The sequence below is a fragment of the Podarcis filfolensis genome, assembly GCF_964270895.1.
Source record: "Podarcis filfolensis genome assembly, chromosome: 4".
Taxonomy (NCBI): domain Eukaryota; kingdom Metazoa; phylum Chordata; class Lepidosauria; order Squamata; family Lacertidae; genus Podarcis; species Podarcis filfolensis.
The window spans coordinates 64,547,142-64,562,896 of record NC_139607.1 but is presented as its reverse complement, the minus strand read 5'-3'; the positions used below and the strand labels follow the sequence as shown (position 1 = coordinate 64,562,896).

The 15,755-nt window shown below is 40.5% G+C and overlaps 1 protein-coding gene across 2 annotated transcripts in view; it reads left to right on the top strand.

Annotated features, from left to right (window-relative positions):
* The first annotated feature begins 4,266 nt into the window (after window positions 1-4,266).
* CD247 (CD247 molecule) overlaps window positions 4,267-15,755 on the top strand; it is a 45,908-nt gene continuing 34,419 nt past the window's right edge. Inside the window, exon 1 of one of the 2 annotated variants that reach the window (XM_083611784.1) lies at window positions 4,267-6,383. In XM_083611784.1, the coding sequence (XP_083467910.1) occupies window positions 6,326-6,383 (58 nt within the window). In that variant the 5' untranslated portion in view covers window positions 4,267-6,325. The remainder of the gene's footprint in view (window positions 6,384-15,755) is intronic. The other variant, XR_014547567.1, reaches the window with a different exon arrangement.

The following is a 15,755-nucleotide window of genomic DNA, read 5'->3' as shown; positions in this document are numbered from 1 at the left end:
AACCCAATTATAGCAGTGAAACTTCCCTGTAAGGGGGAGACGTACATTGTCAAACAGTAAAGCAATTTGAAGACTACGATTCCATTAAACTTTCTCAATATAAATGACTGGTTTGTGCTCTGTGGGTGAGATTGTTCTCGTTTTCTGCACAACAAATCACCTGTGTACCCCACTGAGGGTTACCAACTTACTCGCCATACTGTGCTACTTGCTACTTAGCGCCCATTATCTTTGTGTGAGCATCTCTAAAATCGGCTTTAAGTATTAGCTTTGATTTTCCTCCCTGGGACTAAAATATGATCATTTTTGACTAAGCATGAGCTGGGCTCTGCGGGAGACTTTTTGAGAGTGCATTTCCCCAAGCTTTACACATCTCCACCTCCTGCTCACAGGTGACAAAGTTATTCATTTTGCCTGCCAGCCCTATTTGTATTAAGTGGCCTCAGGAGAGCCTGTGCAGAGGCAGCTGGCTTGTTCTTAGCTGCAGTTTGTGAGTGATGATTATGGATAAGCTGTCTGTGGTAACAATACATGAGTTATTTATAACTCCCAACTTGGTTCTGACGTAGGTTTGTTTTTTGACTTTTCATTTATTTCCTGTTAAAGCTTCAAACCCTGTGGTTGCCGTTACTCCAGGCAAGAGCACTACACAAGAACTGAAACAGTGAGCGGTTATCTCTGAGGATGAATTAGCTTCCTAAATCATATGGGGCAATGCAAGATCTGTGTGTTTTTCTCCCCATGGCTACATATTATGGTTGTGTATTGAAGTGTGTATTAATATTGGATTTTACAGGTCCACTGTACCTATGTTGATTTGACACAAAGCTGTCTGAATATGCAAATTCTGGAATGTCAAAGTCTGAAAAGTTGAGGGCACCTGCATATGAAGATTTATTTACTGAATGATAGGAAAGCGTCCACTTTGAATTGAACGGTTTGCAGTTAGATATGTCGTCATAGTCATGAGTGAGACAGCTCACTCATTTACATGTTTTGCAGGGTTATATGGTTCTGAGGCGGAGCATTTATATGGACATATGGTTACAGCTCAGGAGCTGCTCTTGTGTAGACATAGGTTTACAGAATCAAATATTCGCACAGATTTGTTTACATATTCTTGTTTTTTGTATGTTTCAATTCAGAACCAGATAATGTAATAGAATATGCTAATTATCACACTGCAGTAAGATTATTATTTTTTAAATAATAACAAAATCCCTTTATAGGTGCTTTTATGAGGTAGATCTGTTCAACAGTGTCTTCTTTCCGCCCACTCCAACTCCTATAGCACATGCTTGATTGCTTGTGGAAATTTCTTCTTACTACCTAAAATGACAATGTTATCTGTTTCTAAGGGGCTTGTTTATCATTTTGGAATTGCTGTTCCTTGTTCAAAGTGTTCAAACAAACCATGCTATAGCGACATCTAGTGATGGAAAACAAGTATTACCACATTAGACAATAAGGGGTACAAAAAAAAAGAATTTGTGGATCACATTGTTAGAAATAGTGAGGGATATACTTGTGTTGTGGTTCTGGGTACCTTTGTCTTGGTGGTGATGGGTGATTCTTACCCAGCTGAGTCAATCCATATCTGAAAAGTATCTCATTTCCTATACTAGCTGGGGGTTTAAGAACGACAGAAGAGGCTCTCCTGGTGGTTCTGCCATTTTCAGAGTTTAGCAGCGGTTGCTTGTGAGAGCTCTCTCAGTGATGGCCCCAAGAATGTGGAACTCCGTCCCCATAGAGGTGTGTGTTGCATCATATATTCACAGCTTTTGTCAGTTGCTAAAAGTATATCTATTTACCTTGACCTTTGTATGTTGAATTGCTTTTTTTTTTTTTTGTATCTTCCCTATAATGTGCTGTTTACAGTGGTACCTCGGGTTACAAACACTTCGGGTTACAGACTCCACTAACCTGGAAGTAGTAACTCGGGTTAAGAACTTTACCTCAGGATGAGAACAGAAATTGTGCGACGGCGCTGCGGTGATAGTGGGAGGCCCCAATAGCTAAAGTGGTACCTCAGGTTAAGAACGGACCTCCGGAACGGATTAAGTTCATAACCAGAGGTACCACTGTATTGACTTTGGAGTTATTGGTGCGATTGTTTTTTTGCATTTATATGTTGTAACCTAACCTGGGACCTTCCAGTTAAGGGCAGGTAAGAAATTATTCTTACCGTAACTACATTAACTTATACGATGACAGCTACTATTAATTCCATTATGTCATCACAGAAATATCTGTTTCCTTTCCCTCTGATGGAGGAAAAGATTCCAGGATCCTGATTATCAGGAAGCAAAGCTGTTCTTCACCCTAGCTGAGAAGCATTATTAGTGCAAGGAAGAGATCAATTCAAGGCAGGAACATACACACACCCTTTCCCACCCCATTGCTGTTGGAAGATTTTGCAGCAGATGCTTCCCAATGATAAGTACTTTGATTATAGCAAAGTAGCTGTTGCCTGTGAACATTCAGTGACAGTACATAATGGTATATCTGTCTGTGGAAGCATAGCCTATCCTGGGAAAATTACCCCTCTTAGACGGTTGCTGTCAGCAACAGGTGCACCTTAATTCCTCTGAGTATAGTTAAACTCCCACTGTAGGCTAGACAAACCCAATATAGGATTGTGGCATTAAATCATTTTCTTTGGATTAAACATAAGACAGATCTATGTACTGTTAATAGTAGCATGGGAGGGACAATTTATTAGGTACATCTCCCTACAATGCAGTACTATGACAGCTAGGGCTGCCAGATGTCCTTTATTTAAGGCATTCCTCTAATTTTGAATCACATTTACTTTTTCAGTCTTAGATGCACACCACACCACACTACAGCAGTAAGGTTTTTGACATCTTGGTCTGGCAGCTGATCTGATTTTTGGAGAAGCTGTACCTAATGAAATTCTCTTTTCTCTTGGTTATCAAAGACATGGGAATGCTGCCTTGTACTGAATTGTGTGACCCTATTATTTTGACAAAGAACTCTTAAAATACTCCTAAGCATGGAAAGGTTAAATATGAGACCCAACTACTCTGCCTACAAAAAAAGGAGAATGCATAATCTCAATCAAGTATTTATTAGTAGTAGGAGGAGAAAAAAAAGTGCACCTGTCTGGGCAGCTCACAGCCCTCTAATAATTAGTCTCAAATGGTTAAATGAACACTAGTCTTAATAAACTGCAATTGTAAAGAAACAATAAAAATGCAAGAAGCTTGATGGTGCTCCAGTTTTATATGCCACCTTTTAAATAGTTCTCTACCATTCTTGCACTTTGCTTCATTTCCCCCAAGGCCAAGGGGGCTGGCCTATTCACAGGCTAGCCATATTCTTGCTTTGTCCAATGTGCTCAATGTGGCTTACTCCAAAATAACTGCACATAAGGCTGTGTACATACAAAACACATCCCACCCAAAGAACCCTAGAGACTGCAGTTTGCATCTCACAGAGCAGCAATTCCCAGCACACTTAGAAAACTACAGATACCAAAATTCTTGGGGTCTAGGGATATGCTGTGAAGGTATGGTGATTACGGAGCCTTAGCAGCATGACCTTAAGCCAGGAAATAAATGATCAACCCTGTTTTCTGATCCTTAAAACTCTTCCTACCTCACTTCATTGAAGTGAGGCAGCCTTCAAAAGAGTTATCTTTAATAAACAAGGGCAAATTACGTAACACCATAAACTTGGAATCAAGCTGGCCATAATGTAAAAGGGAAGGAACATTTGTTTGAAGAGGAATTAGGAGGAGAAAGGAAATAGGCAGGCAAGCGCTTACAAAGATACTGTGATGGTAGAAATTGCAATTGTGGGACAAATGGACTTTTCACGGAGCAGATGCAGTCTCCTTAGGAAGGAAATTTTGCCTTTGTTCATTTACTAGAGGGGTTCAAACTGGGCGGGTAATGCCAGCCTGTTTTCTCTGTGATGAGGAATTGTCATCGTCCCCCCCCCAACTTGGTGCTGATGCTTTGCTAGGGACAATTTAAAATGTACATATATTTAAATGAATTTCCATGCAAATGAGCAATGACTGCTTCCCCCACCGCCCCCACAAGAGGTGGTAACATTATTTGCACATGTTAATTAATTTAAATGCATGCACATTTTAAAAAAGCATTGCATAGAGTAGATGCTGAACTACAAAACCAAAGTAAAGTGATGGGGGTTGGGTGGGCAGTTCTGGCCAATGCAAGTCAGTGTTGGCCCAGGGCAGTTTGCTGTTTGCACTGTCTTCAAGGGCCAACTTAAAAATCTGCCACCCTTCAGACACCTAGTTATGCCTTTATTTCCCCCACTCCTGCCCCACTCCTTTTGCATGGTAGGGCTAGCCCTGGTTTAAGTCTAGCTTGTTGTAAAATCCTGACTTTTATTTTATTTTACCAATATGCATTTTTCCTGCATCTTGTAGAAGTAGTGCCTGTTTTCAAAGTTATGAAGGGCACAGAATCTACCATGAGGGCTTTGTTCACAGTCCAAACCAGAGCTCTGTGTGCTAAATAATTTGAAATTGGTGGGCCTAAGGGCACTAAACTGCAGGTTTGAACGTGCCCACTGTCTACACCTCACTTAAAAATATATTGAAAGTGCATTGGGTTTTGTATTGGGTAAGCCTATAGACAGAAATATATTCTCAGAAAATCAAGCATAGTTGCTTCCTGACCGCTCTGAGGCTCGTCATTTGAGGCTACTGTTGTTCTCCAGTACTGCTGATCAAGGGGAACTTCTAATTTATGTATATTCAAGTGAATTAGCATAACTGATTGGTGTTGTGTGTCTTTTCCTCCCTATTAACAGCTGCACAAAGCACACAGCTAGTCTAATTTAGCACAGCACCTAAATTGGCATTGTACATTGTTTAAGAATATAAGCTATATGCTGGAGATCCCTGGTTGAAACCTCATGAACTGAACCAAACCATTACATTCTAGCCCCAGCCTCCTATTTGAATTCCCAGGATAATAGTCCCTTGCAGAGCTTTTGTTAGAATTCCATGGAGAGGGTGTATTTGAGTACTGAAGACAAGAGCTGCATTGTAGTTTCTACTATTAATAACAAGTTTGTGGTAAGGCAGTGATGTGACTTCAGGTAGGAACTAAATAGATTCAAGCAACTGAACCAGTTCACACAACCTCTTTGTTCCATTTGGACTGAAACCCTAAATATGCATAGGACTGACTTCTGAGTAAATAGGAATAGGCTTGCACTGAACAACTATTGCAAAGAATCAGTGGTGAGGTCGGGGGATCCTGGAGGCAAGGTCAGAGGTTGGCATGGTTGGGCCCCTGCTGAGGCCTGGGATCCCACTGCTGTGTACCTGTTGGCCCTGCTGCCACACCTGTTCACCATTGTTGCCTGCTCATCTACCATCTAGTAAGTGTGTGGTGACACAGCAATCATAAGAGAGCAGTTGCTCCTGTGTATTTGTTCACCAGCTTCACTCTGGAGAACCCACTGCGAGTCTGTGTAGACAACACTGAGCTAGATGGACCAACAATCTGACTCTGTATACAGCAACTTCCTATGTTTATATGATGGGAGATGAGGAACAGCATGTCTTCCAGGAACCCTGAGGCTCAGCACCTTTCCTCCGTTTGCTGGTAGCTGCAAACGACTGCAATCCCATCTGGATTTGATTATTAGTTTGGGCATTAAAGTCTGGTAACTATTTTTTAAAAAACCCACCTGTGCTAGCCTTTTCTCAATGGGGAATTGCAGTGGGGGAAGGATGATAGCTCAGTGACAGAGCATCTTAATTAAAGCGCGTCCTAGGTTTAATCCCCAGCATCTCAAGGTAGGGTTGAGAGAGTCCCCTGTCTGAAATCCAGGAAGGCTACTACCAGTTGGTGTAGACAGACCTGAGGTTGATGGACCAGTGAGTCTGCCTTGGTACAAGGCAGCTTTCTTTGTTCCTATACCAGAAACATAGTCAACACCACCCTTTTAAAAAAGCAGACACAACATCTATAAAAATCCTCTTGTAAAGTGAGTAAATTAATGTCTTTAATGAGATGTCTTTACCTGTTGAGCTGCTGTCAGCTGCTTTTTTTAAAAAAAACTCATACTAAAAAAAAAACCCCTAACAAAGTTCTAAAAACTCTCAAGCTTTCTGTTTGTGGAGCAAAAGGAGGTGTGTGTTTCAACTAGCTTGCCAGCATGTGGACTCCGAAAGATCTTATGAGCTTTGCACTTCCTGTGGAGGCAGGGAGAAGAACAAAGCCAGTGAAGGTGCCTTTTCTTTTCCTTTTCTCCACTATCTGCTAAATTGTAGCCTCCAGCCTCCCCCCTGCCCTGCGACCTTGGGGGGAGCAAGATGAAGTGTAAAGGAATCCTTCTTGCTGCCATCCTGCAGGCATGGACCCCAATTACAGGTAAGGCTAGCTTTTCATATTTTGGTACGAAACCCCTTTGAAACTCCTTTCTAAATGGAGGCAAGATGACGCCGCGGTTGAATATGATGCTCCCCTTGTAGCAGGAGGGGAGTCTCTGTTTGAGCTTCTGCCGTTTGTGCACCCTCTTAGTTACAGCTAGCTATGATCTAGTGGGAAAACTGCAGCCCCATAATTAGTTTTAAAAGTACAGCATATATTGGCGCTTTGTGGGCTGGTGAGGAGCACGGGTGGCATAAAAGATAACAAACCATATATGGAGGTGTAAACTACACTATGGCCTGTTGGCGTCTGCATGCAGAGGTGGGCAGGAAAGAGTATCTCTGGAATTACTGACCACCTGCTAGTTCCTCCTTTGCCCCTGCAATCATCCGTAGTAGAGTTCTGTTCCTCGTGATGGCCAGACCACAAAGCATCCCAATTATCCTCTGGATGATAACCATTGCTGCCGTTCTTGAAACTTGGTTAAGAGAGGAGCTATCAAATTCCAAGTTGTTAGGACTTCTAAAGAAGCACATATTGCTCCCATGGTGGGGGAGTCCTTCTCCAAAAGAAGCTGGCAATGGTCAAACTCTGAATTGATTCAGACATTGGAGGGAAATAAGGAAGCAGCAATGGCGTGTTTGAATATAGCAGCTGCTTCTATGATTGGACTAAGATGCTATGCACATTTACTTTGTCCTTAACATAGTGGGGCTTGCTTCTGAGTAAGTAAGATTGAAACCATGCTGTATGCTTTCATCTTACCCAACTGTTTCTATGTCTGGGATGGAAATCCAGCAAACATTTCACATATTTAGCACCTCTGTGACTGCAATCTTGTGTGCTCTTAACCTGAGCGTAAGCGTCATTGATCACAGTGGGACTTGCATGTCTGAATAAACAAGCATACACAAGCCATACAAATGAGCACAGATGTATGTCCTAATTTTGTGTTAAAACAAATCTGTAAACTTTGGTTTGTGTTTCAATATCGGTTTCCAAAATGTTAGTTTGCTTCAGTTGTACTTCTATGGTTTTCTGAGTGATAGTTAGAAACTTTCTTTCAAAGAAAGCACCCAAAGCTGTTTATTCTTCTGCGTTTCTGCTCAAGATAAATTCCCAGCAAAAGTAAAATGTAAAATAAGTTGGAAATATTAAAGGTAATTCTAAGTTTTGCACTGGAAGGTTCTACTAGATTTTGTGATAAAACTTGCATTAATTGGCCGCCTTTCAATACCTCTATACAATTAATAGCATAATAAGGACTTTAGTTACACTAAGCCTAGTCTGATGCTTAATTTGCGTGTGGAATATTTTAATAGCTATTAGCTATGAAATAACACATATTAGGAGACCTATATTAGGCTACGGCACAATACCTACTTTGTAAATTCTTTTCTTTCTCCTTATGTATACTTCAAATATTGATAAAATAATCAAAAGTGAACTGGTTGAACCCACTCAGCTTTATGTGGGAGCTGATTACATTCCTAATGGCATTCCTATATGGTATAATGCGGTTGAGATATTTGGTATAGAGAGCCATGAAGAACCCAGAGCATTTAGAAAGCTTTTGAGGGAAATGGAGCATATTCACCGGGCTCTAGATAGAAGTTATTCCTAAGCTAGATCTTTATCTATTTTAATTTGTATTTATACACACACTCACACACAGAGCTAATACAATATTACAGCTGTGCAATTTTGTTTAAAGTATCTTCCCTGATTGGATACAGCAGCTTCCACAAATTGCTTAAGAGAGCTATGTTTCTATTTTTTACAAAGGTGCTCCCCCCAGGGAAAGAGGTGTTGGTGGGGGGGGGGGAGGTCTGTGCACAGACACACTCCATATTTCCATCCAGCTCTCTCTCAATCCATTCAGTCAAGTTATGTGAACTTCTGTGCTAAGGCAACTCAGCTGAATGGATTAGGAAGACTGGATATCATACAGGCCTCTTATTCCTTAAAAGTAGCTTGTCATTCTGCCTACACACACTTATGGGCATGCTGAAAGGAGGAAAGCTTTGAACGCTTTGGGGATCTCCATGTGGGCACTGTACCTGCCCAGGGATAGAGGATACCCATCATGTGTATGGACATCGGAGGGAAATAAACTACAAATATCCCTGATACAAGAAGTTATTTTCTTCAGTCTTTTCTAGTTTCGCTATTATTATTTATTTAAATGCACTATTATTTAAATATTATTTATTTAAATTATTATTTATATAAACGTATTAATATAAACATAATTTTCAAGAGAAAACGGTTTCCAGAACGTTAGTATTAATATCATAACATCCATTTAGTCAAGGGTTCATGTCTGATAGTCCTTGACTGAAAAAGAAATATAGCTACAAGGGCAAAATGAAGGGCACGTCTCCCAATAAATAATACAAAATGAATGATTTTTGTCAGCATATTACTGTCATCTACATTAAATAACAAAATGGAATTCAACTTCCATAAACATGTATTATTTTTGTAGACCCCATGCTGCTAAAATATATATATTCAATTCTTAATAACTACTGGATCTCATGGTACATCATTTACCAGCCAATACATTTACTAGCAGATGGCTTATCAATATATTTGGCACACTTGTCATCAAAGCAATTTTGGTAATATTGCTATTTGGACCTCAAGAAGAGAGCTTTTTGTTTTAAAGGTATGTTCCATCAGAAATGTTTCAGTGGTCAGAGACCATCTAGTAAATTTTTTGCAGTTTACTCCTGGGCACACTTTAAATTGGTCTAAGTATTAACACCATTCTTACTGCTAACCAGTCCAATTTATTGTCAGTTATTACCAATGAATATATTAGTATAGGGAAATACTAGCCATTTTTTCTTTTTCGAACGTGGCCATAAAGATGAAAGACCATTAAAAATAAAGCCTTGGAAACAGTCCACTGGTTAAAAGCTAAACAGGTAGGAGCCAAGGGAAAAGTGATACACCAACAAGACTATATCCATTTATCTCTCTGCATGAAGTTTGGTGATTTTTTTTTTTTTTTAGTTCATTTTGAGATAAAAACTGCTTTGGAGCAAGGTACAGCACAGGTGACTTTGGAAACATATAAACAGTTTCTGATCAAAAGAGAAAGCAAATTAAGGACTGAAAACTCTGCAATGTTGAAATGCATGGCTATGATGAATGATTTGAGCGTCCATTTTACCAATCCAGTTTCAGGCGCATGAACTTGATAATCCTATATGGTTATCCATCACAGGAAAGAAGTTCCATTCCTGCAATGATTTTTAATTTTCTCTATCAAGGTGTTAAGCAAAATCCGTCTGTTTGTTGATTGAAAATACATCTACATATAGCATTGTTTGCATAAACGACGCATAGGCCTATAATAGACCTTCATTCATTGGTAAGTCCGACTAGCTCCACTCGTGGAGGCGGTATGCCTCTGAATACCAGTCACTGGGCATCGCAAGTGGGGAGAGTGCTGTTGCACTCAGGTCCTGTTTGCCGGCTTCCCATAGGGATCTGGTTGATCACTGTGAAAACAATATGCTGGACTAGATGGGCCTTTTAAATTTCTTGGTGTTGATAGAACACATGGCAGTTTTCATTATCATAGCAAGTTGCTAGGGTCCACATACTTTTTGAGTCGCCTGGTAGCTGGGCTCTTCTAGATGGTGTGATGAGTTAGTAGTTTCCAACTCAATTCCTTTGTAACACAAGATACACAGGAAAGCCATACTTGCCACCTGTAGCTTATGTAGGCAAGTCCAATACCAGTAAACAACAACATGCACACAACAACTGCTGCCACCATCGCTATTAGGACTTGTTTTCCACCCTGTGTTCTTTGAAGACACGCAAGTTTGCCAGCATAGCTGTCGCAGCCACCTGCATTTAATGCCATTGTTTTTGAAAAACTGACTGCAGAAAGCAGCTTTGCGTTCTTGTGTTTTAGATTACACTGAAACAAATGCATCAACGTCCTTCAAGCAATCTGAATTAATACAAGATGCCCCCAGATTGCAACGTTTTAAAAATATACTTTTTAACCAAGAACAATAATCTGAAAATGTCAGTATCTGGTAATGAGAGTAGAAAAACAACCTTCATTTATATGAAGTTTAGTCTCATTTCGCTTTCCTGAAAGGTGATTAGAAAAATTGTATGAAAAGAAATACGTTCTTGCTCTTGGCTAGTACGTATATGGTTGAATCAAAATTAGGGGCCTGTCTTTGTGAATATTGCCTTGTTCCCAGAAACCACCCTCTGGCTTGGGCTGGGAGGGTCTTAAAAGGATTCAATCCTACTTGCGAATGGTTTCTGTTGCTAAGACAACTGAGTCAACAGTTTTGGTCCTGCCAGCCCAGTTGCCTTATCAACAAGAATGCTTGCTCCCTTCCACATACCAATATGGACAAAACTGTGCAGCCCAGATACTTCAGCTATAGAGTTATTGTCCCCTCTCTAATTTAGAATGAAGGCGAAGCTATGCACTCAGTGACATAAATATGTCACAGTGCCACGTAACTCATAACATTTCTTATGCAATTCCCAATTGGCTGGCGCTACTCAGGGAAGACAGAATTCCAAGGAGGAAAAAACCTTGTTTTTCAAGGAACATTGTGAATCCCTGCCCCAACAAAAAAAGTTCCTTTTTTGTTTTGAAAATGCATGTGGGCAAAAATACCTCACAGTCCAAGCCAAGGTAGTCCCTCTTTATTATGTTTAATAATAATAATTCATTAATATCCTTTAAATATGAAATTCAAATGAGGATTATTATATAGGGATTATCCGAGATTAAACAGAATCAACTGTTGTTCATTGTGTGTGGAGGGCACTGATAGTGTATTGCTCTTGAACACTCTGTAACCCACCAACCCTGCCAATAATGAGAGTTGTTGTATATATACATAAGTGGGGGACCCGTAGATGTTCTCGGGGGCTTGTGATTAGTGTGCCAATTGTTAAAATTCCCCCAATTCCCCCTCCTCTTACAATTCTCCTGGTTTGCAAAGGGGCAAACTGGAAAGAAGAATGGCTGACGTTGAAATTGGATGTGTATCATCTGAGCCCACTCCCTCCCCCCTGCTTCTCTGTTCTAATAGACGACGGTGAGCACCTACTCACAGTTCTTTGCTGCAGGGAGATTCCAGGGGGTTTGAATGCAGCGGTGGGAGGGGATCCTGACCCTCCCACTTGTTGTCTTCTCTGCTTGACCCCACTGTTCGTTGCCTTCCAAGTCCATGTGCTGATACCCTACATTTCAAATAGATATATAGATTAAACGATACACACCACCCCTCTCTCCATATCCATTTAATATCGTTTTTCACTTTCCTTGCAGGTATGTGTGTGAGGATTTTAATTATATTACTAGTCCCTAGAGAATCAAGATAGCTCTTGGCTGACATTTACCATAAATTAAGCAGTCATTTCTTCTTCTGTACAGCTTAACCTCTGTAATGCTGTGAGACTTGTCACAAGCCATGGGACTAAATATGCTAACACAGATAATCAATACTATGCTGATTGTTTTGGAAATGTTTATCAGTTCTGCTTTCCAATTATCAGATGTTCTCCATTGATCATTGTCCGTTCCCTGTTTGTATATATGAATGCTGACAGGAAAATCTGAAAGAGACTTCAATATTTATAGCCATTTTGCACCTTTTTATGCACAGTGATTTCATTAATTCATAGCAGACTGTGAACTGGGACGTTGATGCATCAGACAAAAAGAAGCAAATTGGGTACCTTCCATTAATGGTTTAGCAGCTAAACTTCTATGTATTTTCTGTTTATCAGCATAATCTAGTAAACGTGTTCTATTCAGACATTGATCAATTCCTAAGGAATGAAGCAACATGTTGTTTTCCTTGGCGTTATCCGGGCTAGAAAATGGGTCAAATAGATAAAAATTAACAACGTATGCCACATTAAAAGCAAAACAAAACTCAATTTCTATTTGTGTGCCTTAATATTTAATATTTCTAGCAGATGTTCTTTACTTAAGTTTAGAGTGACACAGCAGAAGTGGACAGTGGTGTGTATTTTATAAAGAAAAGAAAATGGATTTTGATTAGGAAGAGCTGTATGTGTGTGGACATGCATTTTTTGACATTATTTAAATGAATTGTGTAATTAAAAGTTATGTTAGGACTTCATAATTTCCCCCCTGCAGTAGTAACTTTGGATCTTTCTCAAGCAGAAGGCCAGTAGTTGTTTTTTAAATCTGTTTAAACATCATATTTTGGTTTGCATCCTTTTGGTGCTGTTGTTTTTGGAATTTTTTTTCATTAATAGGCTGTAAGTATTTAAGAGGACGTTCAATCACAGTTTAAGGGTTGTGCTGTTTACACATTACCCAGTGTGTTGACTTTGTGTTGTGTGTCCCTCTGGGAACATATGACATGGAAGAAGCCCACATGATGGCTGCTTCCACACCATGTATGCACTGTATGGAGGCACTTCATGTAAGTACACAGTGTGCTGTGTAAACACACAGCATGGCTGTTCCATGTGGGCAGATGCTTTATACATTTGCAGAGTGGGAGAAATGGTGGCTTTCCAAGAACCTAGAAGGAGTCTGAAATGTGGTCTGAAACCAGTAAGCAGTCTGAAAATAGCTCTCTTGCTATTTTGAAGTGCAAAAACAATGGGATCTTGCTGTTTACCAGTACAATGTGTCAGAAAGGCAGAAATATAAAGAGAGAGAGAAATATTGTGAGAGAGCTCTATAAATCAGCAATACTATCTATCATCTATCTGTCTGTCTATTCCTCCTTTCCTCCTGAAGAAGCCCAGGTAGAATTAAAGTTTAATGGAATTCCAACGGTGTTTTTCAAGGTACTGAATCTGGAACTCTGCATACTGTTTCTCAGGTGCTCCAAACTCTGTTATGTATTCAGGTTGTCTTGTGGTACCATTAGTGGTGCTTGGTGGGCAGAAGGGTGAAAGGCCAAAGTAGTTGCAGCCAGAGCCAAAGGAGGGGAGGAATCTGACAGGCAATGCTGCCACTCATTGGGTAATCAGGCAGGCAGGTGGAGGTGTCTAAGGGAAAACTCAGGTTGGTGGGGCATGGTCCACCTAATGGACTAGTCTCCCCTGGGTGCCATAAAGATTAACAGTGCATCTGATGAAGTGGACTGTGGTCAGTGAAAGCATCATAAATGTATTGGTGTTTAAGGTGCCAGAATTCTTTTTGCTGTTTATGATCTTGAGCAGCCATGTATAGGATTTATGCTGCTACGATTTGCAGTTAGGTCCCCCTGAAATCAATGGGACAAAATTTATCTATTTTCCCCAGTGTGGGAGTATGGAAAGTAAAAATGTCAGAAAGATCTTATCTGTGCACATTGCAGGGGTGTAGTGATTTATGTTGCTGAAATGGTATCACCACCACCACCACCACCATGTGATATGAATGCTAAGTTCCTAAACTAGGAGTATGGAGTTGGACCAGGCTTCCTCAACCTTGGCCCTCCAGATGTTTTGAGACTACAATTCCCATCATCCCTGACCACTGGTCCTGCTAGCTAGGGATCATGGGAGTTGTAGTTCCAAAACATCTGGAGGGCAGAGGTTGAGGAAGCCTGAGTTGGACCATCTGAAACATTGGGACATACTTTTGAGTAAAGATGCACAATACTGCACTGTATATCTTTAAAAAAATACTTTTCAGAACTCAATATTGTAAATACTTTTGCTCCAGAATTGAATCTCTGCAGTTAGCTAGCCAGCCCAGGGTCTACTATGTTGGAAATTGCTGCTACTCCTAGGAGCTTATACTGTATCTTTTAAAGGCAATTCAAGGAACTGAAGAGTTGAGTTTACAATATAATGCTAAGTGGATCATCAGGCTGACTTATTCTTTGAAACACCTGGAAAAGAAGGTGAGTACCACTGAAATGCCACCGTAAGAAGGTGCAGCCAATATAAAAACTATGCTGGAAGATACTAGACAATGAAACGGGTGAGGAACCTCCAGAATGGGGCCAAATGTGAGGACTCTGTCCAGCTCCAAGGACTCTCTCTAGGTCACACCCCTCATTTGCTCTGCTGTCCACCCTCCTTGTGTGCGTTTACCTGGCTGGAATGTGTTTTTGCTCTGCCTGGATGGGGAGATGGAGAGAGAGGTTGTGGAAACCTTTGGTTTTTGCATGGTTGGAATGTAGAATTCTATGACGAATGACCCACTTTGAAAAGTGTCGTCAAGATTGGAAGGTTCAGAAACTCAAGCAAGGCCAATTCCCATAAAAGCATACAATAAAGTTTATTAAAAGCCAAACTCTGTAAAAATGAAAAGCTTCAAACAATTATGCAAGTTAAGACTGCTCAGAGTCAAAAACAAACATAACTATCTTATCTAGTTAGCTGACAGAAACACATGCACGTAAATCTTAGCAGGCTGAGCGGCAAAGCAAAATACAGTGGTACCTCTAAGTACAAACTTAATTCGTTCTGGAGGTCTGTTCTTAACCTGAAACTGTTCTTAACTAAGGCGTGCTTTCACTAATGGGGCCTCCTGCTGCCACTGTGCCACTGGCACACAATTTCCGTTCTCATCCTGGGGCAAAGTTCTCAACTCAAGGTAACTCTTCCAGGTTAGCGGAATTTGTAACCTGAAGCGTTTGTAACTGGAGGTACCACTGTACCTTCTAGGTCTGAACAGGCGCTGACCTTCCATGAAGGGAGAACTGCTTATGCTTGCCCCAGGTTTTAAGGGAACACTGACTATGGGCCTTCACCCTTTCCTCCCAAAGGAATTAGCACCTGCTCCCATCACATGTCTGATTACCGTTCGACACTGGCCTTGAGGCCTTAATGAGAGACATCTGTGTTTAAAATCATTATTCCAGGAGTTCTAACAAATTCCCACACAATCTGCATGCTAGTCTTAAAGGGAGAATATCACCACAGCCTCAGCCAATTTTGCTTCTGGCCCCTGCAACCTTTCAGAGTTTGCTCTCTGCACCCCTGCAATAAAATTGCTTAGAATGTACAGGACTGTAATTTCCCCTTGTTTTGATTATTTAAGATCTGTTGAGTTTTGAGGAATAGTTGGAGTTGTTCTAATTCTCTTTGATTTGATCACATCCATACTGTCATTGCAGAAAACAGGTCAGTGATTATATAGATAGTGCCTCTAAATAGTATGAAAAGTCTGCCCAGTTAATTAATGGGATGTACGCAGACAGGCATGCTTTCTTCTTCAATTGGATTTAAATGGGTCAGCCAACAGTATAAGCCAGCCACCTCCTAAATGAAGTTAAAATGTTTGTAGCAGAAAGATGCATATAATCACAGCATAAGCTTTCATAGACTAGCTCCCTCTTCATCAAAAGTATATGCAGCAACAGACTAAGATGTTAACCCCTCTGGAAGATAGCT